The following is a 26,513-nucleotide window of genomic DNA, read 5'->3' on the forward strand; positions in this document are numbered from 1 at the left end:
TCATGCTCCCTCTCAAATCAATCTATCTATCTATCTATCTATCTATCTATCTATCTATCTATCTTTAAAATGAGGAGGAAAATACATTTCTGAAAATTGAGATACAGCACTCTTTCGCAGATTTGTTGTTAGGGTTAGACAGGCCAGGATATTGGGGTAGGTGGGATCCTGGCTATACTCGCTCCTGTGTGGCCTTGGGCAGCTGGCCTGAGAGGGGACAGTAGCAGGACGTGTTCCAAGAGTCACTGTATGGATTCAGTGACACGGCGCCTGCCTTGTGGAAGTGCTCCCTAGAGGTCAGCTGTCCTGTGCTTGCTGTTTGGGTGACAGCACCTAGCTCATGCTAGGTGTTCGTTTCCTGCCCCGCCCTCCTTCTGGGTTGTATCTGTGGGTGCCCCCACAGCCCAGCTGAGATCACAGTTGATAGAGTCTCTCTTACAATCCACTGCCTCTGACATCTGTGACACATCCAGCCTTCAGTGTTCTGCAGCCAGGACTGCGGGGAGCCCTGAGGACATCTCACAGCTCATTTGAGCAGAGTTGATCTCTCAGTTGCAGCACTTTTGAGAAATGAAAACTCATCCAAATAGCCAAGAATAGCACTATAATTATAGGTTTTAGTTTAGTTTCCGCCCCCCTCCCCTGGTTATAAATTTCTGCTATGCTGGACTGTTGGCCAAGAGCATTAGTTCTTTCCTACAAATCTGGGCCCTCAGCAGGGCCACTTCCTAGTTCCAGTGACTAGGACAGCGAGTCCCATCTTTGGGCAGTCCATTAATTCAGCAGTTTTGAACCTGTTCTGTATGTGACAGTATTAAAAACTTTTAAGCAATTTTTGGATTGAGAAGAACATCAGCTGTCACCTGGTCTGAGCTTTTGGGGACTTCTCTGCCCCCCAGCCTTGTTCCTTCCTATAATCTGAAATCTTCCACACAGGCTCGTTTCCCTTTATAGGCAGGGAGCACTTCTTATTTTTCTCTTTTCCCCAGAACTTAGTACTGTGCCTTCCCTTGGGATATTTAGTGGCTGTGCGGTGATTGCTCACTGAGTGAATGGAAGGGGCAGTAGTAGAATGTGAGAGGGAAACATGAACGTGGTGCTCTGGAGTTTCCAGAGGACTTCCACCTGCATTCTCTGGGCTGCCCTGTGTGCCAGGCTACGTGCCAAGGCTTCGATGCCTCATTGTATCTTGGTGCCGACTCTAGTGTTGTCTCCACCCCGCTGACGAGGCATTTTGGAATGACAGAGGAGAACTGTCAGGGGCAGTGCAGGGACTGATTCATACTTGTCTGATCCAGAAGCTCATGACTGGACCGTTACATTTTATTTCCTACCATCTCTTTTCAAGGTCCTATACCCTGTCACCTTAGTGATGTTTTCATTGTAAATACTCTGCACTCTGGTTGTGAAGCTGGGCGGCGGCTTAATGTTCCAGATGAGCTCCCAGAGGCAGAACATTTAGTGGAAAGAACCAGCTGTTGGCCAGGCCTGGCCCTGACCTTGGTGCTTTTACTTTAGCTGTTTGACTGTGGATAAGTTGTTTAAACTCTCTGATCTTTGGTTGCCTCTTCCATAATATGGGAATAATATAGCTACAGTTTGAAGTTAGAAGATAGAACTTAATAGATATTTATATCAAATATTTTTTTATAGAGGGGCTCCAGGGGAGGAATTTGTCTGGTTTGCCAGGCCTTCCCCTCTCTGTCCTGCAGAACCAGTCAGGATAGGGAGTGGAAAGCGGAGGCAGAGCTGACCTCAGTAGTTTGGACCAGCTTTTCCTAAGCCTGGTCAAGTTCTTTTTGGGCACTAGACCACCTGCCAGTTTGCACAATGCAGCAGAATTAATCCACTGCTGCAGAGAAGTCAATCTGTCTGGCGGATTGAGTCTGGGGGCTCAGTGACACATGTGCCCCAGGTGATTGCTGTCCTCATCAGCTGTTCATGTTATTGTCTGGCCCTGATAGAGGGCACCAGAGAAAGCAGCTCCATTGGCTTAGAATCGCACCTGCCTCTCCTGGGTGGGCACTGGTCCTCAGCATGTCCAGGCTGGGTTCACAGGGCTCCTCCTTATTACATTGGGGTGGTGGGGGTGGGGGGGCTGGGGTGGATTCAGACACAGCAGTGAGTTGTTAGTGTGTTTGCATGCGTATGTTTATGAAAGTGTAATATATTACCTCATTGTAGAAAATTGGAAGATAAAAACAGTTTGAAATTACCTGTGATCCCACTAGTCAGAGAGGACCGACCTTAGCTTACAGGTATGCTTTCTTCTTTCTTTTCCACGTGAACATTTTTATGCAGTGGTATCCTAGCGTACATTCAGTCTGGTAATCGGCTTTTTTCCTTCACTTTTCCCCCATCTGTTCTAAGTCTAAATCTGAAACATCTTGGAATGCATTTGTCCGTTCTACAGTGAATGCTTCCTGAGTGCCCCCCACGTGCCCAGTACTGTTCCTCATTGAGTGGGAAGGATATTGGTGGCAGCTCGCACTGCTGCGCACTTACTGAGTGCCAAGCACAGGGCTGGAGACTCCATAAGACTTCTCTGCTCTGCACACAGCTCCGCAGAGGGGAGCGAGGCTGGTCCACCAGGAATAACTAACACGGGGTGGGGGCTGCACCTAAGCCAGACCTTTTCTGATTGATTTGCTTTCGTTAGCTCACTTCTTCTCCATGCAACCCATTTTATGAATGAGCACACTGAGGCACGTGGAAGTTTGTTGACTTATCTAAGAATGCTCAGCTAGAGCCATGAGTTGAACCAGGCAGTTATCTTCTAAACAGGGCATTCGTTTTTTTTTTTTTTTTAAATATTTTTTTAATTGGAGTTCAATTTGCCAACATATAGTATAACACCCAGTGCTCATCCCATCAAGTGCCCCCCTCAGTGCCCATCACCCATCACCCCATCCCCCTGTCCAATTCCCCTTCCACTACCTCTGTTCGTTTCCCAGAGTTCCGAGTCTCTCCTGGTTTGTCTCCCTCTCTGATTTTTCCCACTCATTTTCTCTCCTTGCCCCTATAATCTCTTTCACTATTTTTATATTCCCCATATGAGTGAAACCATATGATGATTGTCCTTCTCTGATTGACTTATTTCACTCTGCATAATACCCTAAGTTCCATCCACGTTGAAGCAAATGGTGGGTATTTGTCATTTCTAATGGCTGAGGAATATTCCATTGTATACATAGACCACAGCTTCTTTATCCATTCATCTTTCGATGGACACCGAGGCTCCTTCCACAGTTTGGCTATTGTGGACATTGCTGCTGTGAACATTGGGGTGCAGGTGTTCCGGTGTTTCACTGCATCTGTACCTTTGGGGAAAATCCCCAACAGTGCAATGGCTGGGTCGTAGGGCAGGTCTATTTTTAACTCTTTGAGGAACCTCCACAGGGTTTTCCAGAGTGGCTGCACCAGTTCACATTCCCACCAACAGTGCAGGAGGGTTCCCCTTTCTCCTCAGCCTCTCCAACATTTGTTGTTTCCTGTCTTGCTAATTTTGCCCATTCTCACTGGTGTGAAGTGGGATCTCATTGTGGTTTTGATTTGTGTTTCTAAACGGGACATTCCTAACCAGCATGGTGCCCTGCCACTCCAGGAAGTGGTGAGCTTCAAAGGTGAGATCTGGTCCCTGTCTTCCAGTTGTTGATTGACTGGTGGAAGAGTGAGGCGCTTGACACAGGTGGTGATGTTCTTTTTTTTTTTTTTTTTTTTTTTATTTATGATAGTCACAGAGAGAGAGAGAGAGGCAGAGACACAGGCGGAGGGAGAAGCAGGCTCCATGCACCGGGAGCCTGATGTGGGATTCGATCCCGGGTCTCCAGGATCGCGCCCTGGGCCAAAGGCAGGCGCCAAACCGCTGCGCCACCCAGGGATCCCAGGTGGTGATGTTCTAACAGAGGTGGGCGCTTCAGTGCTGTCGGGGCCCCTTACTCTGGTTCAGCAGGAATGTACCCCAGAGCCGTCACCTGGTTCCTGCCTGTGCGAGGGAAACCTGTTTCTGAAACATAGGCCTGCTGGAATCTTTTGAAGGGAGGCCTCTGCAGAGGGCCTCAGTGTCCCAGCTGGTACTGGCACTTTGTACCGAGGTTGGCCGGTCCTGCTAGAGAGGATGGCTAGGCCATTTACAGAAGTTAGCATGCACTTCAGTCCCCCTGGGCCTTTGCGACCTGGCCTTCCAGCAGGGAGGGCCCAAATGATGCTCTGTCCTGGCATTTCATATCCCCTTCCATTCCAAAATAATTTACTGGATTGGAAAATAGAGATAATACAGTAATCGGGTTAACACATATTTATAGAATGTGAGTTACTGGGTCATTGAGAGGATTTTGGTCCTTTCATGGGTTTGGGAGCAAAGGCACTAACTACCATTCTGGAATTGAGCTTTGGCACACCCAGAGGCACAGCCAGTGGGCAGTGTGACTTCCAGGGCTGCCCTTGAGGCCAGGAGTCAGGTCACCTTGTAAAGCTGAATCAGTGTTTTCTAGAGTAGGCTGCTGCCCATGCTCACAGGTAGAAGAAAACTCAGCAAACATGTACAGTCTGTGCAGATGACTGCAGGAAGGTGAAGGCAGGGCCGGTGTGGGCATCATGCACATGCAGCGGCCGTGCCAGCATGTACAGGCCAGGCCCAGGGACAGTTGCATTTAAAAAATTTTTTTCTTTTTTTAAAAAAAATTAATTAATTAATTATGAGAGAGAGCACGTGCATAAGAGTGTATGCACACTCAGAGGGGGAGGGGCAGAGGGAGAGGGACAGGCGACAGGCAGGCTCCGCATCTGAGGCAGGTCTGGATCCCACAACCCTGAGATCATCATGACCTGAGCTGAAACCAAGAATCAGGCGCTTAACTGACTGAGCCCCACATGTGCCCCTCCCACTCCGTCTTTTTAACCTGCCTGACTTCTCCCCACCTTCCCAGCCGTCTCTGAGCAGGATTCTCTCTGGGGTGTTGCATCTGTGGCTGCCGGCGCATCCACGACTGTCCCTGCCTATCGTGACCCTGCCCCGTGTGGTCATGAGTCTTTTGCCCCAGGAGCCAGCACGACTTGTGATTGCCATCCTTTTCCCAACTGCCTGTCTTTCCTGAGGTCATTCTGAATTAATGAGGCAACTGCATTTACAGAGCCTCTGAATGCTTTGTGAGCGAGTGGGATTGGTGCTGCTGCCGTGCCCCTGGCACTTATTGGGCACCCATCGTAAGCCAAGTCTTGTGCTTCCTAGCTGAATGACCTTCATTGAGTATGTTTACCTTCTTGGTTTCCTGTGGGGATGATGACCACTACTTGGCTGGCTTCAGGGGTGGTGGGGGTGGGGGTGGTCGGAGCAAGATAACCCGTGTGTGGAAAGAGTCTAGTATATTTGAGGTCTGCAGTGAGGACCTGCGTCAACAGATGGACGTGACATGGCTTCTGAGCACCTTGTGTGGACACTACCCCATCTGCTCCTGCTTGTTAGCATGCCTCTCCGAGGCTACCGAGAAGAAGTGTGGACTGGTAGGTGTGCCTTGCTTGGCTGGAGTGTGGCCAGCTCTGGAGGGCCCGTGCCTTGACCAAGTGCACCATGTGGATTGTGTTCACAACATGGGCTTTGGTCAGGCAAGCATTCCGTCTCCCATTGAATTCTTATGTGGGTGACTTCTGGGTCCTGAGAGTAGGACTTTACACTTGATTGTGCCTCGAGCAACCTCCCTGTGGGAAGTGAATGAGTAGAATGGCCCTGGGACCGTGGGGTGCTCTGATTTTTGACCAGGGACAAGTGACTTAATCTTTTAAAGCCTTGCTGCCTTATTCTGACAGGACATTTAGCCCTGAGAATTGGTTCATAGAGAGGTAAGGTAACCCAGGGGTGGGAGCAGCAACAAGTTGCTCCCACCTCGGGGCCTGAAGGGCCTGTAGGAGGAGGGGTAGTAGCAGAGCCAGGGAACTGGGCCCTGAGCTGAGAACCACAGCAGGGCCTTCTCGGTGGAAGGAGGGGCCTGTTTTAATGATCTCCTATCACCTGGTTGGTGAGCAGAGGGTCTCGCCTTCACGTTAAGCAGATGGCCAAACGCATGATCCTTGGCCCCTGACAGTGATAATAGCGGTTTACTTGCCACACATACAGCCCCAGGGAGGAGGCCACTGTGTGCACACAGGGCCACGTGGAGGTCACACTTAGGAACAGAGTGAAGCCAGGGGCTGCGGGAGGCAGGTTCTGTAGTCCCAAGGGGGTGGGTGCCCCTGGCTCTGGTGGGGATGTCGTTGGCTTGTTTGAAGAGGTCCATGGGCTGGCAGGGAGCTGAAACCCGCCATTCAGGGGTAAGCAGGGACTGCTCCTGGGAAAAGCCCTGGGGTTGGGGGCATTCATGGATGCAGGCTGGGGGCCGGCCTTGTGTGGAGGCCAGTGCAGGCCCTCCTGGCTCCACCACAGGCCAAGACAGCACCTGATATTGGGGCTTGTTTTTAGGCCTACAGCCATGAAGGTGACCCAGCTGCTTCCAAATGGCACAAGTGGGGCCTCCCCACCCTGCCTCCTTCCTGTCTGCCTCCCCCTGCTCCCAGTGCATTAGCGCCTTTAGTTTTTCCAGTGCTTCACAGACACTGCTTTGCTTCATCTATAAAGCAGCCCTGTGATGTGGGAGTTGTCACCCCATTTCCACACAGAGATACCTTGGCGTAAAGGACCATTACCCTCCATCTGCTCCACTTAGTCAGAGAGGAAAAGGCATCAGACCCAAGGCCGTCCGACTCTGACGCGCAGGATATTTCAAAGGCGGAGGTGGATTTGCGGGAGGGTGTGGAGGCCCCCTCCGCAGGCACTGTTCCAGGCTCGGCACCCAGTCCCGTTTCTGATTTTGAGTTCTTGTTTCCTGAGGAGGGTCTCTCCTACTGACTGTGCTGCTCCCACTCAGCATGGATCTGCTTCTCCTTAAGGTAATATAACCTAGATGGTCCTTGCGGTGGGGAAATTCAGTTTAGCTCCAATTCCATTTATAAGAGCAAAGAGTGCATTGATTCTGTCGGTGAGAGGAAGCCTCGCAGAAGGAGCAAGGATGAGCTGGCCCCGAGCTTGGTGCTCTGCCCTTGTGCCTCGCTCATGGGGACGGGTGACTGCATTGCAGCACCCATGAGTCTGGAATTTTCTTGGTACTTGGATCAATCACATTTTAAATGGTTTGCTTCTTCTTTTGCTTTTGAGGCTGCATCAGAATTTTCAGGGAGGCTCGGTAAGTCACATACTGCCTCAGTTCCGCCCTCCTGATCACAACTGTCATTGTCGTTGTAGAAAAACTGTATGGTGACTTCTTGAGTTGGAACCTGGAAGAAACCCTTGCCCAGTTTCCTCTGCAACCAGGGAAGGTGGCCACTTTCGTGGTCAACATCAAGGTGAAGCTGGATTTCTCATGCCAGGAGAATCTCCTCCAAGACCTCAGTGACGGTAAGCCCCTGTGACCCCCTCTCACCCCCTGGACTTAACTAGCAGGTTGCATTTCCTCTGTGCCTGCTGCTCGCTTGTCGTAACTTACTTGCCGTTCATACTGGCTCAAGCTGCTTGAGAAGTCTCCTGGGCACTTAGTTTGACTACAGAGTTCCTGTACAGATCTGAAAATAAAGAAGTACTTTCTAGTTAAATCATTTCTTAATTCACAGTCTTTACTATTTTATGCTCATTTGCCAGGAGGTCATCCTGAATGGGTGGAATTACTGCATTTTTTTCAAGTATCACTGCTGTGATCTAATTAGCTGTGATGATAAAATTCTCCTTCAGAGTTTGGTGGTTTCTCTAAGGAGGTGGCGCCTGGAGAAAAATGGGCATTTATACTTGTAGCGTTAGGGCCAGCTAATTAGGAGTAAGATTTACTAGGTTAATTGTGTCAGACTACGAATGGATGTGTGCATTCATACTTCCATTTGGAGGCATCGTGGGGTGTATTAGTTAGCTCAGGCTGCCATAACAAGATGCCACAGTGTGTCCACACGTCAGAAACTGAATTCCTGCGGTTCCGAAGGCTGGAGGTCTGGGATCAGGGTGCTCACATGTGTCCCCTCCAGTTCTTATGAGGACAGCAGTCCTGTCAGATTAGGGCTCCACCCTTATGACCTCACTTAACCTTTATGGCCTTCTCACCTTTGGAGACAGGAGGCCCTGTCTCCAAATACAATCACATCTGGGGTTAGGGTTTCAACACAGGAATTTTGGGGGCCACAACCATTCAGTGGTTTGAGACAGCAGATTTTGTCAGTAGAACTTGCTGTGTAACTTCGGGTGAGCAACTTTGGCTTCTCTTAGTTTGCTAGTTTATGAAATGATCATCGCCATCTTTAGGGTTGTTGGGAGGATTTGTACTCTACTCCACCTGCAGCATGGTGAGGGTTCAACGAATGTCAGTTAGGTTCTATCTCCCCATCACTCATCTGTACCATTACATGGCATTTAGCTGTCTCTTCTTACAAAATAAGCACTGGACTAGCCTCTTGGACAACAGAATGAGTAACAAGGAATGGTCTGTCTCCTGGAGGACAATGATGATGGCAGCTAATATTTAAGAGGTTTACATAAATCAACTCACTGAATCCTTGCAGCAACCCTATGAAATAGGTGCTCTTAATGTCTCCATTTTACAAATGAGGGCATTAAGGCCCAGGAAGGTTGAGTAATTTTCCAGAGGGCACACAGCTAGAAAGTGGCAGAACTGGGTCACGAATCCAGGCAGCCTGGCTCCGGAATCCGTCCTTGTAACCCTTCTGTGGCTCAGAGGGTCAGCCGGAAAAATAAATACGGGATTAGAGTGCCCTGAGACTCAGGGACCCAATGAGATGCAGCTCCCTTTATCTGGCAGGGTCCTGTAGGGGCTCCCGAGTTGATGTGGGGCTTGGGCCTGAACCAGGAAGTTTCCTCAGTGAGGAAGCCTGGGTCCCCTGGGCCTTGTAAGGAATCAGCTGGTACACAGGCCCAGAGGCCTGTCAGTTATGAAGTGGGTTTTACCTCCAGGCACTAGATGTCTGTCTGTCTGTCTGTCTGTCTCTGGGACTCTGTTCCTAGCCAGTCTCAGTTGCGTCTGGGTGTTTAGGAAGGCTGCTGTTCCATTGAACTCAGGAAACAAAGGTTAGTTACTGTTTCATGTTCCCGTGACGGGGAACTCTCTTTCTCCGTCTGGTCCCTCTGAGGAATGTCTGGCCACATCGGCCACCTCGTCCCAGGAGCGTGCCCGGATGTCCTGCTTGATCCTTTGTCCTGGCACCGCTCTTCCCCAAATTGCTTTCCCCCACCATCTGCAGACCCACCCCTGACGTTCAGATCACAGTTGAGGAGCCTCCCTTGTGGAGAGGCCACCCTGACCACGTCTGCTGGACCAGAGCCCCCTCTCTCATCATTCTTGTCATAGCACCTGCATTATTAACTGCACTTGTTCCCTGGAAGTATCGTGTTGGTTTTCCCTGTTCCTCTGTCTTCATCCTCTAGATGAGAGCCCATTTGTCCTATTCAGGCTGTATTCACACTATCTGGGCCACAACGGAGAAAGAGCTACGGTACGTTTGTGGTCTGGATGAGTGGGAGCACCTCTCCCCTGTCCTTCTCTTAGTATGGGGGATCCACACCTCAATGTCATTGCCTCTCAGGGCTCCACCTTGTGGCACTGTCACCCTGGGCGTTAGGGCTTCAACATCAGAACTTGGAGGGGGGACCTAGACATTCAGTCCAAACACTGTTCATGAAATTTACACTCCTGTGCTCTCTGCTGTTGAGCCATAACGAGCTTCCTCATATAATACTAATATTTGATTAACATTTTTTTGTATATTATTAACAAAGGTAGAAAAGCAAATTTACTGTTGGACACATCAGAAACTGTGAAAATGTCAAGTGGATTTAACATTGTATCAGGACTTAAAGAATATCAGATAAGATGGATTTTTTTTTTTTTCTGTTTGTAAACTGCCTGATATCACCAGACTACATTTTTCTGCAAGTAGACAGGGGGTTACAGAAAGAGGTTCTGACTTTTCTTTTTCCCAGGAAGGGAGTTTGGTAAAATAAATGGTGCCTGACACCTGTCCAGGGAGTGCTTGATTAGATATTGTCCCAGGGGCTTGTCGGGGCAGGGAGACTTCCAGCCGAGCTATCTGGCTGTGAGAGTGAAGGACAGGACACTGACCTGGCCACCTGCCAAAGGTGGCGTGCCCTCCCCGAGAGACACCACAGGAGGCCTCCAGGGGAAACAGTACCTGTCTTCGTTTTGGTGGCTGTGAGTTTATGTGCTCAGGCAAGACAGGGTTTGTTATATTACGGTGTTTCTGCCTTTTGTTACAGAGCTCTGGAGCATTGCCTCTGCCTTTCCAAGCTGAAAGTAAAATTGTAGTCTGAGATTTGTATTCTGGGAATATCTTCTCCTCTCCTTTAAAATAAAGCCAGATCAAAGGGAGCTAGGATTATGATCAGTGAGTGCTTTTGTAAATGGAAGGCTGGCCTGATTTCCCATCAGTTAGCCACAGCACACGTGTGAAATAGGACATGATTATTACTAACTGGATGCCCCCTTTACTGATGATTTATGAATAGAAGCTCTGGCTGGTACTTTCCGCAGCAAACTGAGAATCTTAATGTCTGCAACCAGGGAGAGTTTTATAGAGTTTTATATGGGCACCAAGGCCCACGAAGGACCTTACGGGGTCGGGTAAGCGGGTGAGCATTGTATGTGTAGTTTTGGCCAAGGATTCAATAACTTAAGAAACAAAACAAACAAACAAAAAAGAGAAAAGACAAAAGACTCCCCCAGACTCTCAAACACAGAGAGCACCCTGGCGGTTGCCAGAGCAGAGAGGGGTGGTGCCTGGGGGGCTGGGTGAAGTGGGCAAGGGGATTGGGAGTGCACTGACCCCAGTGGCCAGGGGCGTGTCAAGTCATTGTGTCGCACGCTTCAAGCTGATACCATACTGTGTGCCAGGGACTACTGTGGCCTCTGGGAACTGGGAGGTGACCCTTGTGTGGCTCTCAGTCCAACACTTTCAGAAACCGTCAGCCGAGGAGCACCTATGGGCCCAATTTGCTTTTCCAGTGTGGACTCAGATTAACTATGTGTACTGAGATTAGTTGCCATTTTAAGAATTTAGAGCAATAAATATAGCTATCATGCAAACCAGGACACTGGAGTTGTGTGGGCTGTAGGTACATAGAGGAGCGATCCTGGAGACCCGGGATCGAATCCCATGTCGGGCTCCCGGTGCATGGAGCCCGCTTCTCCCTCTGCCTATGTCTCTGCTTCTCTCTCTCTCACTGTGTGCCTATCATAAATAAATTTAAAAAAAAATTAAAAAAAAAAAAAAACGATTCCCATTTTGTAACAACAGGTGGGAGGATGGTTGTTGATGAAAGGAGATTGAAGAGAAATCCAACAATAAAATGCTATGTGCAATCCTAATCCTGTCCTGGATTTAATAAAAAGACTCGAAGGATATTTTTGGGACCTCAGTGTTCTGGATGGGGCACGGGAGCAACGGCCTTCCTTGGCAGCCACCCCGCACAGCGCGGGAGGTGAGGGGCGGGCTCACATGCTCTCCGTGTCCCTGGGCTGAGGACCCAGCTGCTCTCGGCGTTGAGCTGTGTCGCAGAGTGAGAGGGGTAACACCGCCCTCCTCAGTGTGATCTGTTGTGGATTTTATTGCTTCTGGTGTGTCAGCTCTTCTCCACTGGACTCCTGGACTTCCACAGAGGCTCTCTCATTTGTGGGTGATTGTCTAAATCAGCTTGCTTTTGGGGGAAGACCATAGAAAACTCTTACTCCTCCATCATAATGATGCCACTGTCTGCAAAAGTGGTTTTAAACTGCTTTTAGTAATTCTTTAAGAGATAATAATGGTATTGGTATTTGGACTGTATTGATGTGGAATAAAGTGAGTAATTAATTTTGTGGCCCTCTGATTCTAGCGTCTGGTCTTGAAGTAGGATTCTTGTATAGAAGAAAAGAGGTAACAGATGTAAGAGAATAGGAAGTAAGTAAAAACATTGAATAAAACTTGAATAAAAATAACAGCATGAAATTATGAGGTATTGGGGCACCTGGGTGGCTCAATCAGTTGAGTAGCCAAATCTTGATTTTTGGCTCAGGATCCTGGGGTCAAGCCCTGTGTTGGGCTCTGTGCTCAGCAGAGAGCCTGCTGGATGTTCTCTCCCTCTGCCCCTCCCTCTACTTGCATGACCTCTTTCTCTGTCTTAAAAAAAAAAAATTAAAAAAATGAAATTATGGGGCACCTGGGTTTTAGTTAAGTATCTGCCTTTGGCTCAGGTGATGATCTCAGGGCTGTGGATTGGGAGCCCCATGTCAGGCTCCCTGCTCAGCGGGAAGTCTGCTTCTCCCTGTTTCCCCACTCCTCTCCTTGCTCTGGCTTGTTCTTTCAAATAAATAAGTAAAATCTTTTTAAAAAGTGAAATTACAAGGTATTTTAAAATAAATCTGCTTGCCCTGTATACTGCCAAGGCCTGGAAACTGACCAGCCTCAGAGCAAGGAGCTTTCTGAATCTCCACATCATGGTCTGGAAGCACTCTTCCCGACTCAGAGAAGCCAGGGCTCCTTGGAGAAGTGGCCTGTTCCTGGTCTGGAGCAGGAAGTGTAGTAAGACGATTTTGAAACGTGGCATGAGACCTATAGCAAGGACGCTGTCAGTGTGAACTGACGTTGTGTCAGGAGGACCCGACCCAAAGGCGCTGCCGCCGACAGTTTGAGGATCACTAAGGGTGACAGCTGTTTTAATTCTGCATTCTTCGTGCTGCTAGAAAGAATCTTCCACCTTTGCAAATGACTGGGAACCAGTTCATTATTTTGAACGTGATAAGTAATGAGTATTCATTCTGCTTTTCTATGCACGTGGACCAGTGGATGACCCAATAGTTGATGACAGGGGTTGCTCTTTACCCACGTGCTCCAGCTAACAGTAGAAGAGGGATGATAGAATCAGAATACCATCATTTTGTGGTCCCTGATAGATGAGTGGACCGGGACCATGAGCATCCACATAACAGAGTAAGAGACAACCACTGTGTTCCTCCCGGGGGGAGAACACATGCCTCCGGAACATCACATCCGAGACAGCTCGGTGCTCCAGATCCAGCTACCGATTTGCGGGGACTTGGACGGCAGAACTTGTTAACCAGCACCAGTCCAGACCGGGGCTCTACAGCGCAACGACCCGCTTTCCTCAAGGGTAAAAGTGTGAGGGGAAAGGGGCATGGCGTCGGGGACAGCATGCACAGCATGGTGAGTGTCTGTGCGCTCAAGGACACACTTAAAAATGATGAAAATGGTCAATTGGACATGATGTGTATTTCATCCCCACCCCCAAAGGGATCAGAGGGCTTCCTGTAGTTAAACTTAGCCAACTTAAAACAGTGCATTTAAACACCATATTTGAAAATACCTTGTGCAACTAAGCCCAAGTGTGCACGGCTACATGCTCGGGGAGTAAGGCATTTAAAAGCTTGGAAATGACCGTGAGATTGGGGCCAGGCTAGCTTCAGGGGAGGGAGGACGTCGAGATGCGGATGGGGCCAACGGAGGGCTTCCGGGGGCTTGGCGCAGCCCCATTGCCCTAGCAGTGCGCAGCTCCACTAGATCTTCATTAAGCGTGTACTGCACTGTGTGCAGCTTATGCAGCTTGATCACTATTGTATTTTTCAGTAAAACGTTTTTAGAAGAACAAAAACATTACAAATGTTTTCATCATAGTGCTTTTGCATGATAGCTTTTTCATTGGATTGGATGGAAACATTTTTTTTGTCCATGAGGTTTTATCTACAAAGGCATTATCTTGGAGATCAAGTCGGGCCACTGCACATACCCTTTCCTGGGGGGATGTTGGAGCATAAGGAACATTCCGCGATACTGACCACTTAGTGTTTCGATTTCACTGGGGTTGATGCTTTGGATGGAAACTGTCTTCCGCGGCTGCTGCTTCTGGACCTCGAACAAAAGCATCCCCCTGCTTTTCATTACCTTTTTAATAATTTAATTTGGTTTTCTCTTTCTGTATATATTTTTTGGCTCTCAGTTTTTTTTTAAGAGAGATGCGAGCTTTCTCTGCTGACCATTTCTGTTGGACATGTTAACTGAACGTGGCATTTCCGTTTGACTGTGGGCCACGGCGATGCTTAGCAGCACACACCAGGCAAGACTAGATGGCAAGGAGGCTTGGGGAAACCTGGACGGGAAACCTGAGTCCCAGAAGGTGAAACGACTTGTTCACAGCCCTACGTAATGGTGCCAGGGTCTCTGCTCACTGCAGGGAGTTTGTTTATCCCATTCTCTGCTCCTTCCCTCCATTTGGGAACAAATAGGATGATATTTCCAGGCACGTGTTTGTGGTGGTTGTAGAGAACGCAATGTAGTTCTGTGGACAAATGGAGACTTGGAAATTTTTATAATGGGTGTGTGACACTAGTACGTGGGAGGCATCTTACCCATGGCTGGGTGGAGGGTGGGAGAGGGTGATGCAAGATCCTGTCCTTTATCCACTGCTTTTGCATTTTGAGAAGGAACCAGCGGACATTGCTGAACAGAATTCATTCAGTCTCCTGAACTTTGATGCTGTGGGTGCTTCTCTGCATCACGGAGCACCCCCACCGCCACATTCATTCAGAGATTTCTGATGAGCGTGTGCCTTGTCGCCTGCTGCCTGCGGACCATCCTCCCCATCCTCCTCCCACCTCGTGCACCACTTTTCACAGAGGCCACTGGGTAGAGGCGGTCTCAGCTTCCTTCTCGTGTCTGGAGTAGGTTTGTACTTCCATCTGTTTAATCCGGGAGGAAGAGGTTTCTCCTCTAATCCAAGGAAATTCCTTGACGTGTGTTCAGGATCCTTTCTCTTTAGACCTTTAAACTGGACCACTGGTTTTTTTAAGTCACAGTGTGTGGACAACACGCACCAGAGGCCGCTTGATAACATGCAGAGTCCTTGGCCTGCCAGCCCTTCTAAATCCGTCTCCAAGGGCGCTGGGCTGGACTCTGTGTTTCTGACAAAGTCCCCTGGGGATTCCTCTGTGCACTGAGATCTGAACAGTTTTGTCCAGTCCTTCAGGAAATATGCTCGATCTTTATCTTACAATCTAGGTAACACAGAAGAAACCCTCCCCTCACCCATGGATTTCTGTATCCCTGCTGCTTTTTCCTTCCCTCCCTGGTCTTTGTCCTCCTTTGGCTACTGAGGCCGGGTCCCTCTCTGGGTCAGGCCCCACTCATCAGCTGCCATGACGTCTGGGTGCCCCCTCCTCCCTTCAGACTTGTCCATATTAGTTCTTTTTGTCTATATTCCAACTAATGACTTTCCTAACAGTTGGTCCTTTGCCCTGCTTTTATGTCATATTGTCCTAAATGATTTTAAGAGCTCCCCAAACCTACAATTCCAGTGCTGTGCTGAGACTCTGAAATCTTTATTTCTGCTCCTGAATTCCACAGCTCTATTTTTAGCTGGCTTCCTGACATTGTCACCTGGCAGTCCCCAAAGCAGCTCATGTGCAATCCATGTAAACTCTGATAGGCTGCAGCTCACTGCAGACCTGCTCCTCTTGCTTTGCTTCCTCTGTGGATGAAAGCTGTCACTGCACCCAGAAGTGGACTGTGCCCCTGCACTGCTAACGCTCCATCAGCTCCCCAGCAAGTCCTGTCTACTCTGTCTCCAAGAAACACCCCTGCATCCCTCCCCTTTTCCCCGGGAACCTTTGTAAGAACCTACTAATCTCCCTGCCACTGGCCTTGCCTTCTTGAATCCATCCTCTGTTATGTTTTTGCTTTTTCTTGAAAACAAATGTGCTTCTGACTTTGGTATATAAGGCCCTATATAATCTGGTCTCACCCTCCCCTCTGCGTTCCCGGCCTCATTTCTGCTGCTTTCCTCGCACTTCATACTTTGGCTGTTCTGAAATACTGTGTTGAGTTGCTGCCTTTTCTTCCACCTGCAATGACCATCAGCCTTCGTCTGCTAGCCCCAGCTTTCGTCACTTCCTCTTTGAAGGCCTCTCCTGGTGTGCGTGTTACTTTGGCATCTTTGAATGCTGTTAGTTTCTCCCATATTGTTCTTGCCCCCAGCACAGGGCTGGCTCAGAGGAGATGCCAAGCAAATATTTATTGAATGAGGGATGACAGGCATGTCATGAAGCCACATTGAGTGTTCCTGACCCAGAGGTCAGGAAAGGGAGAGCTGTCTGGGTCGGGATGATCACACTTTGATTTCTGGATGCAGGGCCCTTGAATGGTGCCTCACTGAAGGGTGAGCTCGACACCAGAGGGTAGGGATGGAGGCGATGGGATAGAGGTCTGGGTGGAGAGAGAGGCTCTGGGTTGGATTGTGGGGCAGGCAGGCTGTGGGAAGCCTGAAACTCGGGAAGAACCGTGGGCTTTATTAGAAGGTCCTGGAGAGCCACGGAAAGCTTTTCAGAAGGTCGATATGATGGAGATTGTTTTGAGAAGGTGAATAGGTGGATTCACCTGGGTGTGGTAGGTGACAAGTGTCATAGATTAGGGGTGAGACTGATGGGTCTTAAGCAGGAAAGAGCCTGATTGGTTGGGGAGGAAGGCCTGTGGGCATCCCTTTCCCTGAAAGATTCCATGTGTTTGTGGCATAGAGTTTAGGAGCTGGCCAAGTAGTTTGGTGAGCTCCTATCAGAATTTATTCTGTTCTCTTTGGAAAAAATGCAGTTTTTCTTGCCTGAAATACCTCATGCTTATTATGCTTAAGATAAGCTTTGCCTATGGGAAGGTGGACCTGTTCAGAATTGGATGCCCGAGGCTTTTACGGACGTGATTTTATGAAGGTGGCCAAGGATTTTACTGAATCGTCAGTTTCTGAGGCTGGAGAGTATCAGGGATGGGAAGGGACATTTACTGAACGCTCAGCATGTTCGGGGCATGTTGTTATACCAGGCACCTCCTGTTGGTTGCCCCTGAGGTGGTGCCGCTGTCCCATCAGGTGACACCTGCAACTCTGTGGCATCCCTCTCCTGGCTTTGGTCTCTAGCTGCTGCAACTGTGTCTGCATGTTTGGTCTTGCTCACCATGGGTGTCTTAAGGCAGGGCCAGTGTCCTTTGTGTCTTTAATGCCAGCTCCTGTAGCTCCGTGCCTGGAGCTTTCCATTTCCTCTGCTGAGTCCCCATAATCCTCTTCACCATTGCACCAGGAGCCTTAGAGCTCCACCCAAGACCCTCTTCTACTCTCTGAGTTCCCTCTCTCTTAAGAGTCTCTCATCTGTTCACATGGCTTCAGTAATCATCCCCCCAGGCCAGACATCTCTGTGCTCTTGGCCCATGTATCAGACCACATGTCCTGGGAAGCTCTTCATTCACGCGGACAGGTGAATCTGGGTGGAGGTTTTTTTGGTGGCTGCTCCCCATCTCCAGCTGTGGTGGGTTTCCATCAATGCCCTTGTGCAAAGCCTTTGCTGCTCCTCCCCTTGCAGGTTAGGGCTTTGATCTCACAGGGAGAGGCTGGGATTAGTGCAGTGGCTGGCATTCCCCTCACAGCCAGCTCCAAGGAGACACGGTTTCAGGATCCTACGGCAGCCCCCAGGAGCTTTATACTCTTGGAGCCCATACAAGGCCTTTAGTAATTCATTACTAGCTGAATCATTTCTAGCTGAACTTTGTTACTGATTTTTCAGGTGTCCCTTGTGGGCAAAGGCTGGGGGCCCTGTAGCTCCCCATCAACAGATTTAGGATTAGTTTTCCCTGTGACTTTATTTCTCTGATCAGTTTGGGAAAAGTTGGTTTTCAGTTTATCCAGCTTTTTCCTTAAGGATGGGAGCAAAGTTTCAGTTCTGTACATCTCCCAGCTGAGCTCAGAAATCTACCTCCTGTGTTGTAATGCAGACCTGTAGTCATTTGTCAGATCACACACTGCTTTTGTTTTGTGTCCAGTGGGCTATTGGCTTCCTTTCCGAAGGGTAAGGTTACCAACGCACCGGACGGCCCGTCTGTTGTGTTCAGCCTGTATTGCCCACCAGCCTCCTGACTCTCAAACTAACTTCTCTGCTCTGTGGCTCAGCCTCAGGAAAGGTCAGCTTGCACGGCATCCCTCATCCCTGGAGCTCTCAGGAGCCACATCTATGGGTGAGAAAAAAGCTTCACAGCACCTCGAAGCCAAGTTTATGTCCCAGACCCCTAATAACCTGCGGAGGTGCCTGTATCCTCGGGCCACTGTTAACCCTGTAAGTGGGAAGGTTGACTGTTCTTGGATATAAATTCACGTGGGAAGACAACTTCCTGAACCACCAGGATAGAATGAAAACCCCAGGGGCTGTCTTTCCTCAGCAACAGGTGATCCTTTGCCGGCCCCTGGAGCTGAAGCCTTCAGCTCCTTCCCCGAGCTCCTTCCTCTTATTACTGCTTTTCCGGCCCTCCTGGTGGAGATTCACTGGCAAGCAAATAGGAAGGTGTACAGTAGAGGGAATTCAGAAGATTTTCCTTTTTCAAAGAGAAAGGGATGATTCTTCTGGATCACTGCAGGTTGGTTTACTGTGAGCTCTGGCTGTTGATTGCACCAAGTCTTGTTAGGTTTGTCTTTTAAGTCTTACCAGCCCTTCTCTCTAACCCTTTTGACCGTTTTTGAGATTCTGGTTGGTCTCCCAGCTGCTCACTGTGCTCCCTTCTCTGTGTCTTCCTCGTCAACCTGGTCCTTCCCAAAGCAGAACCTGGCTGTGTTGTCCTGTTAGACGACTTCCCAGGGTTTTGGCATTGACTATGGATGAAGCTCCCAGTGTGGCTTATGTGGTCCGGCCATGGTGGCCTCTTTACCCTCATCCTAGCCCCTTCTCTGCTCCTTGAGCTCGTATTTCAGAAACACGAAATTGCTTGTGTCTCTCTGATTTGCCGTGCTCTCTTAGGCTTATTGTTTGGGTGCAGACCAGTGGCCTTCAGACGTGCCTGCGCTTTGGAATCATGGCAGGGAATCTTTAAAACATTGTTTCGGTTCCCTGACTCCCCTGGACATGGTGATTTGATGGGCATGGAGGCGACCTGGGGCCCTGGGTTTGTAAAGTGTTCCAGATGATTCTTGTGTGCAGCCAAGTTGTGGAACCACTGATAGGGACTGTTTTCCCTCTTGTTGGAAAACCCAGTCCTTATCCCGGTCCGGCTATTTCAGATTCTTGGTGACTTCAGGCAGATGCAGCTGCTGCTCATTTTCCACTCCCTGCTAGGGTGACTCTCCTCTCTGGCCTAGTGTTGAGGTTTTGAGATATTTTCTGTCCTTTGATCTTCCATATATATTTTAGAATCAGTTTGTCAGATTCCTTAAAGTAGTTTGTTAGAACAATGAAGGGACTGTGTTGACCTATACATCAATTTGGGGAAAAATTGACATTTTTATGGGAGTCTCCATGTCTCAATATTGTCTGTCCTCTCAAATGTCTTTCAGTAACACTTTAATTTTCTCTATAAAGGTCTTAAAGTATTTTACTAGACTTATTCCCAGATACTTTATTTTTGTTATAAAGGTATTTGAATCTTTTTACAGAAATATATGCAATAATGAGCACAGATGTTACATATACAGCTGGGTGAATTTTGATTTTTTAAAAGATTTTATTAGAGAGTGGGGATGGGGTGAGCAGGGGAAGAGAGAATCTCAGGCAGACTCCATGCTGAGCACAGAGCCCTACTTGGTGTTCAGTCTCACGACCCTGAGATCATGACCTGAGCTGAAGCCAGGAGTCAGACCCTTAAGCGACTGAGCCACTCAGGCACCCTTGGATGAATCTATATTTTCATACTCCTTCCTCCTTGCAACCAGCACCTAGAACTATATGGGATAACTTGCACCTCCTCTGGTTTCCTGGAGTTTTGTCACTGATGATGACCAGGAACAGAGATGACTGTAACTATGACTTCTGTCACCATAGATTAGTTTTGTCTGTTCTTGACTCATATAGAAGAAATACAGCTCTTGTGTATCTTTTTTTTTTTTTTTTTGACTTTAAACGACACGTTCAAGTTCAGAAGTTCAGAATCAGTGTTTTTTTTTTTTTTTTTCCTACTCAACATTATGTCTGTGATTCATGCATGTTGTTGCATGTTGCATTTGTTCCTTTTTATTGCTGGATGCTATTCCACTGGGTTAGCATATCATAATCATGATTGATGTTTGAGTTGTTCCCAGCTTTTGGCTATTATGAATAGCTGTAATTTTTCTGGCACAGATATTTGGTTCATTTTTTTTTTTAAAGATTTATTTATTCATGAGAGAGATATATAGAGAGGGAGAGAGACAGGCAGAGGGAGAAGCAGGCTCCATGCAGGGAACCCGATGTGGGACTCGATCCCGGGACTCCAGGATCATGCCCTGGGCTGAAGGCAGGTGCTAAACCGCAGAACCACCCAGGCTGCCCAGTGCATTTGTTTTATATTAAGAGTCTGTTTCTTGATTTTTCTGTTTCTTCCCCTCCCCACTCCATTTGCTCATTTATTTCTTAAATTCCACATACGAGTGAAGTCATATGGTATTTGTTTTCCTCTGATTGATTTCACTTATAATAGTACCCTCTAGTTTCATGCATGTTGTTGCAAATGACAAGATTTCATTCTTTTTGATGGTTAATACTCCATTGTACATATACCACATCTTCTTGATGCATTCATCAGTTGATGGATACTTAGGCTCTTTCCATAATTTGGCTATTGTTGATAATGCTATGAATATTGGAGTGCACATATACCTTCAAATCAGTATTTTTATATTCTTTGGGTAAATACTTAGGACTGCAGTTGCTGGGTCATAGGGTAGTTCTATTTTTAACTTTATGAGGAACCTCCATACTGTTTTTTCAGAGCGGCTACACCAGTTTGCATTCCTTTGTGATGAGAACAGTTAAGATCTTTTGTAGCAACTTTATGTAATATACCACGGTAAATATTATATTGTTATATTGTAATGTAATAAATATAGTTATAGTGCTGTGCACTAGATCCCCAGAAAGTATTCATCATCATTTTTTAAAAAGATTTTATTTTCTCATGAGAGACACAGGCAGAGGGAGAAGCAGGCTCCATGCAGGGAGCCCAATGTGGGACTCAATCCCCCGACCCCAGGATCATACCCTGAGCAAAAGGCAGAGGCTCAACCACAGAGCTACCCAGGTGCCCCAAATGTATTCATCTTCTAATTGAAAGTTTGTACCCTTTAACCAACATTTCTCCATTTCCCTACCTCCCAGCCCCTGGTAACAACCATCGTTCTCTCATTTCTGTGAATTTGGCTCTTTTAGATTCCACATATAAATGATATACAGTATTTCTTTTTTGGACTTATTTCACTTAGCATAATGCTTTCAAGGTCCATCCATAATGTTGCAAAAGGCAAGATTTCCTTCTTTCTTATGTAATAATGTTGGATTGTATAAATACCACATCTTCTTTACCCTGTTATTGTGTAGATGGGTATTTAGGTGGTTTTTGTATCTCTGCTCTAATATTGCAATAAGTATGGGAGTCAGATACCTCCTTGAGGTCTTACTTTCATTTCCTTAGGATATATGTATATTCGGAAGTGGGGTTGCTGGATCATAAAGTAGTTCTAAAGTTTTGAGGGGGTCTCCGTACTATTTTCCATGGTAGCTGCACCATTTAATGTTACCATCATCAGTGCACAGGGATTTCTTCACATCCTCAACAACCGATCTCTCTCTCTCTCTCTCTCTCTTTTTAAGATTTTATTTATTTATTCATGAGAGTGAGAGACAGAGACACAGGCAGAGGGAGAAGCAGACTCCATGCAGGGAGCCTGGAATGGGACTTGATCCTGGGACTCCGGGATCATGACCTGAGCCAAAGGCAGATGCTCAACCCCTGAACCACCCAGGTGCTTCCCCATACCTGTTTTTTTGATGATTGCCATAATTGGTGTGAGGCAATAGCTCATTGTGGTTTGATTTGTATTTCCCTGATGATGAGTGATGTAGAGCATCTTTTCACATACCTGTTGCCATCTGGAGGTCTTTCTTGGAAAAGTACTCAGGTAGTCTCATTTTTAGATTGTTGGGTTGTTATTGGGTTGCATGTGTTCTTCATATATTACCAAATAGACGATTAGCAGAAATTTTTTTCCATTCTGTAGGTTTTCTTTTCACTTTGCTGGGTGTTTCTCTGCCTGTGCAGCAGCTTAATTTGCTCATTTTTGTTTTGGTTGCTTGTGCTTTTGGTGTCCTATGAAAAAATTGCTGCCAAGACCAATGCTAAGGTGGTTTCACCCTATGTTTTCTTCTAGGATTTTCATTGTTAAAATTCCTATGTGTAAGTCTTAAGCTATTCTGAGTTATTTTTTTCTGAATGGTGTCAGATAAGGCTCCAGTTTTATTTTTCTGCTCATGGTTATCCACTTTCCCCAATACCGCTTATTTATGAGACTATCCTTCCTTTTTGAGTATTCTTAGCTCTCTTATCAAATATTAGTTGACAGTGTATGTGGGAGTTTATTTCTGGGCTCTCTGTTCTGTTAGTATGTGTGTCTTTTTTTTGACAGCGCCATACTGTTTTGATTACTAAAGCTTTGTAGTATAGTTTGAAATCAGGAGGTGTGATACCTCCAAGGTTTTTTTTTTTTTTTTTTTTTTTTTTAATTCCCCCTCAGGATTGCTTTGGCTACTTGGTCATCTGTGGCTACATATAAATCTTAGGATTGCTTTTTCTTTTTCTGTGAAAAATGCCTTGGAGTTTTGATAGGGATTGCATTGAATCTGTAGATGGTTTAGGGTAGAATGGACATTTTTAACACTATTCTTCCAATCCCTGAACAGAGGATATCTCCATTTATATATGTCGTCAATTTCTTTCATCAAAGTCTTAACAGTTTTCAGTGTTTAGATCTTTCACTTTCTTGGTTAAATTTATTTCTAGGCATTTTACTGTTTTTGCTGCTATTATGAATGGGATTTTCTTTATTTTTCTGGTGTTGCTGCCTAGAAAACCAACTGGCTTCTGTATACTAATATACTATCTTGCAAGTTTACTGAATTTGTTTAGACCTAACTTTTGTTGTTGTTGAGTTTTGAGGATTTTCTAGAAGATTAGATCATTTGCAGATAAACCCAATTTTCTTCCTCCTTTCTGATTCAGATGCCTTTTATTCATCTTGCCTGATCCATCTGGCCAGGACTTCTCTTCTAATACCGTATTGAATAAGAGTGTGAGAGTGGGCACCTTTGTCCTGTGCCTCGTCTCAGAGGAGGAGCCTTTCAGTGTCTCATCGTCGAGTATGAGAACAGTGGGTTTATGATACATGCCTTTGTTATATTGACAAACATTCTTTCAACACCCAGTTTGAGGGGTTTTATCATGAAAAGATTTTGAATTTGGCAAATGCTTTTTCTGCATTTGTGGAGATGTTACGAATGTTACCCTTCATTCTGTTATTGTGGCATATCACCCTCATTGACTGATGTGTGTTGAGCTGCCTTTGCATCCCAGGGATGGCCCTCACTGAATCATGGTGTTTAATCCTCTTAATGTGCCATTGAATTAAGTTTACTGATGTTTTATTGATGATTTTTCCATCTGTATGCAGCAGGGATATTGATCTGTAGTTTTCTGGTGGTCTTGGTCTGACTTTGGCATCTAGATAATCATACTGGCCTAGGAAAATGAGTTTGCAGTGTTCTCCTCAGGTTTTTGGGAGAGTTTGAGAAGAATTGGCATTAATTCTTTAAATGTTTGGAATTCACCGGTAAGGCCATTTTTGTTAACCTCTTTTAGCCTAGTTTTTGAGATAATTATTTTAAAGATTTTATTTATTCATTTTAGAGAATGGGCATGAGGAGGAGGAGGAGGGGTGGGAAGAGAGTGAGAGAGAGAAAATCTCAAGCAAACTCCACACAAATCAGAGCCAGACACAGGGCTCAATCTGATGACCCTGCGATCATGACCTGAGCCTAAACCAAGAGTCGGACACTTAACTGAGCCATCCAGGTGCTGCATGAGCTGATTTTTGTGTGTTCTGTTGTGATACACATTAGATACTCAAATATTGAATAAGGAGTGGATATTATAAAATATTTGAAGTACGTCATAGTTTTAAGTATGGAAATAACTACTAATATTCCATTCTAATGAGGTAATGGGACTCCCACAATCTTTTCCTTGGTTTTTATAAAGCACTGTATAGTTGAGTACAGTAAGCAATTAGAGTACATGTTTTCCCCTTACAAGTGTTTGTGGGGTATGCATTTTATCCCATGTACTATATTGCTCTGGGGATTGCCCTGAGGAGTGAAATGAGATCCAGTCCCTACCCTCAAGGAGCTGTCCAACAGAACTCTGTGACGGGACAATGTCCCGTTCTGAGCTGCCCTATAAGGGAGCCACAACCCATATGTGGTTCTGATCTTTTGTGATGTGGATGACACACCTGAAGATCTGAAGTTTTATTTGATTTTAATTACTTTAAATTCAGAGGCTCATTATCTAATGTCTGTTAGCACAAGTCTAGTGAGAGAAACCAGCAATTTTACAAATAAATGAAAAATTGCAATTTTGCCAAATGTTGAGTAGGAAATGTGGTGATGTTATGGCCATATCATTGGGAAGAACACAGTTTAAGGGGTCAGGGAAGGCTATTCTTTGAAAGTGATGATGGAGGCAAGGTTTATAGAAAGGGCAGGACTGAAGTGGGTAATAAAGGGTGGGGTGGGTGAAAACCTTGTGGCAGAAAGAGCAAAGCAATTTCTGGCAACTTATATTTTTGAACAGTGAGTGTTTGAGACACACACACAAAGTTAGTCCTTGAGAGACTTTGCCCATAGGTATTAATACTAATTTGTTGAGGCAGAAAGGTTTTGTGGGATGCTGGGGTCTACTTTTTCTCTTGATAACTTTGTACATTAATGTTTCAACTGGAAACTGTCAGAATTGTAGTTTCTGTGATTTGGCTAATGAAGAAGTAAGGACGTTCCCTGTTTTGCAGGGATGCTCAGTGCTTGAAGACTGCTGCGAAGAGCACATGTAACATTCAGGTTGTACTTTGAATTTCTTGTTTCTAAGGAGAACAAGCACATGCCATTATTTGCCTTGGGACACCACTGCTGTCCTTTTATCATCTTGTGAAAAGGCATCCTACTTCCAATCTCAGACTGGCAGTACTCTGGTTTTCCTTCCCAGGTTTTTGATCCTGAAATAACATATGCTAATTGAGCTATTTCTGTGGCTTTCTTTAGAGAAATGATGTTTGTTTATTTGTGTTTGTCTTAACATAGAAATAGAATAAGATGTGTAAACAAGATGTAAAAGCTGTAATGCCCAGAGTGAAACCTGAGAAGAGCACTTGGTTATCAGTGCTGTTGAGCTGTGATTCTAGAGGTCTGGCCCCAGGCTGGAGGCTGAGATGGGCAGAGCCAAGGCTTTAATTCTAGGAGTCTAAGCCCCTTTCAGCAATCTGCTTCTGGACAAACAGGGAATACTCTGCAATTCGAATCCAGGTCCTCCTGTCTCATGGTCCTTTGGGATTACCTTCCTCTGCATGCACAGGGAGAAGGCCCCAGCCAGGGGGATCTGGGGGCCGTGGATGACGCCACAGCCGTCTGCTAGGTGCTGTGACAGATGCTTCAAGTACAGACAAAGATGCACAGTTTCTGTCTCCAAGGTGCTTCTGGTCTGGGAGAGAGGTCAGTGCAGGGCACTGTTGTCTATGCCAGGGTCCGTGTGTGCTGATGGGGGAGCTGCCCGTCTTCGTCAGCAGAGTATGGAGGCAGCTGACAGCTGGAAGGTGTTCGCTTCTCTTGAAGATGTCCAGAGTAGAGAAAGCTGTGCTTGAGGACATGTGTCCAGGCCCTGCCTCCAGCATCCATGGATGTCCTTATCTTGGGCTGAGTGTCCCCTGCTTCAGTCTCACCCACTAACTGTCTTAGAGGACAAAGTCAATAATGTCCTGATGGCAATGGAACTAGTCCGGGGTTTTAAAGTCCACCTTAGTTGGTCTCCTCTGTGGCCAGGGATTCAAGTGTTATCCTTTTCCAACAAAGGGGATTGTCATCAGCAGGCTCCAAGGTAGGACCTTACTGAAAATTGGCTCTTGAGGCACATTGTACCTCAGGTGTCGTGAGGAGGCCTTGCTATGCGTGGATTTCACACCTGCCCCTGGAGGGACAGACGGACTCTCTAGTACGGAGTGTGCCTTGTGTGCTGCATGGTGAACCACACCCTGGTCCCTGACTTTCAGAGGTGCTCCTTAATGAACATTTATGCAGGCCTATATCTGTTTTCTGAGGTCATGCCATCTTCTTTCTCAAATTTCCCATGCTTTTTTGAGTCTCTTCTTCCTCATTCTTTTGAGGCCTCTGGTTATTTGCAAATGTTAATAGCTCATTAACAACTTTCTTCGAAAATTAAACATGCGCTTACCAAATGACCAGCCATTTACCCCTGGATGTTTAACCACGAGAAATGAAAGCTTATGTCCGTTCAGTGACTTGTACGCAAGTGTTCAAAGCAGCTTTATTTGTAAGAATCAGAAACTCGAAGTAACCTTCGAAGTAACCTTCGAAGTAACTGAATTTCAT

At 46.7% G+C, this 26,513-nt stretch overlaps 1 protein-coding gene across 5 annotated transcripts in view; it reads left to right on the forward strand.

Moving 5' to 3' along the window:
• Positions 1–26,513, forward strand: part of TRAPPC9 (trafficking protein particle complex subunit 9) — a 541,977-nt gene that overhangs the window by 140,315 nt on the left and 375,149 nt on the right. For all 5 annotated transcript variants that reach the window (XM_041769344.1, XM_041769347.1, XM_041769345.1 and 2 more), the window contains one exon: positions 7,274–7,426. In XM_041769344.1, the coding sequence (XP_041625278.1) occupies positions 7,274–7,426 (153 nt within the window). The remainder of the gene's footprint in view (positions 1–7,273; positions 7,427–26,513) is intronic.

Source organism: Vulpes lagopus, chromosome 9 (assembly GCF_018345385.1).
Source record: "Vulpes lagopus strain Blue_001 chromosome 9, ASM1834538v1, whole genome shotgun sequence".
NCBI lineage: Eukaryota > Metazoa > Chordata > Mammalia > Carnivora > Canidae > Vulpes > Vulpes lagopus.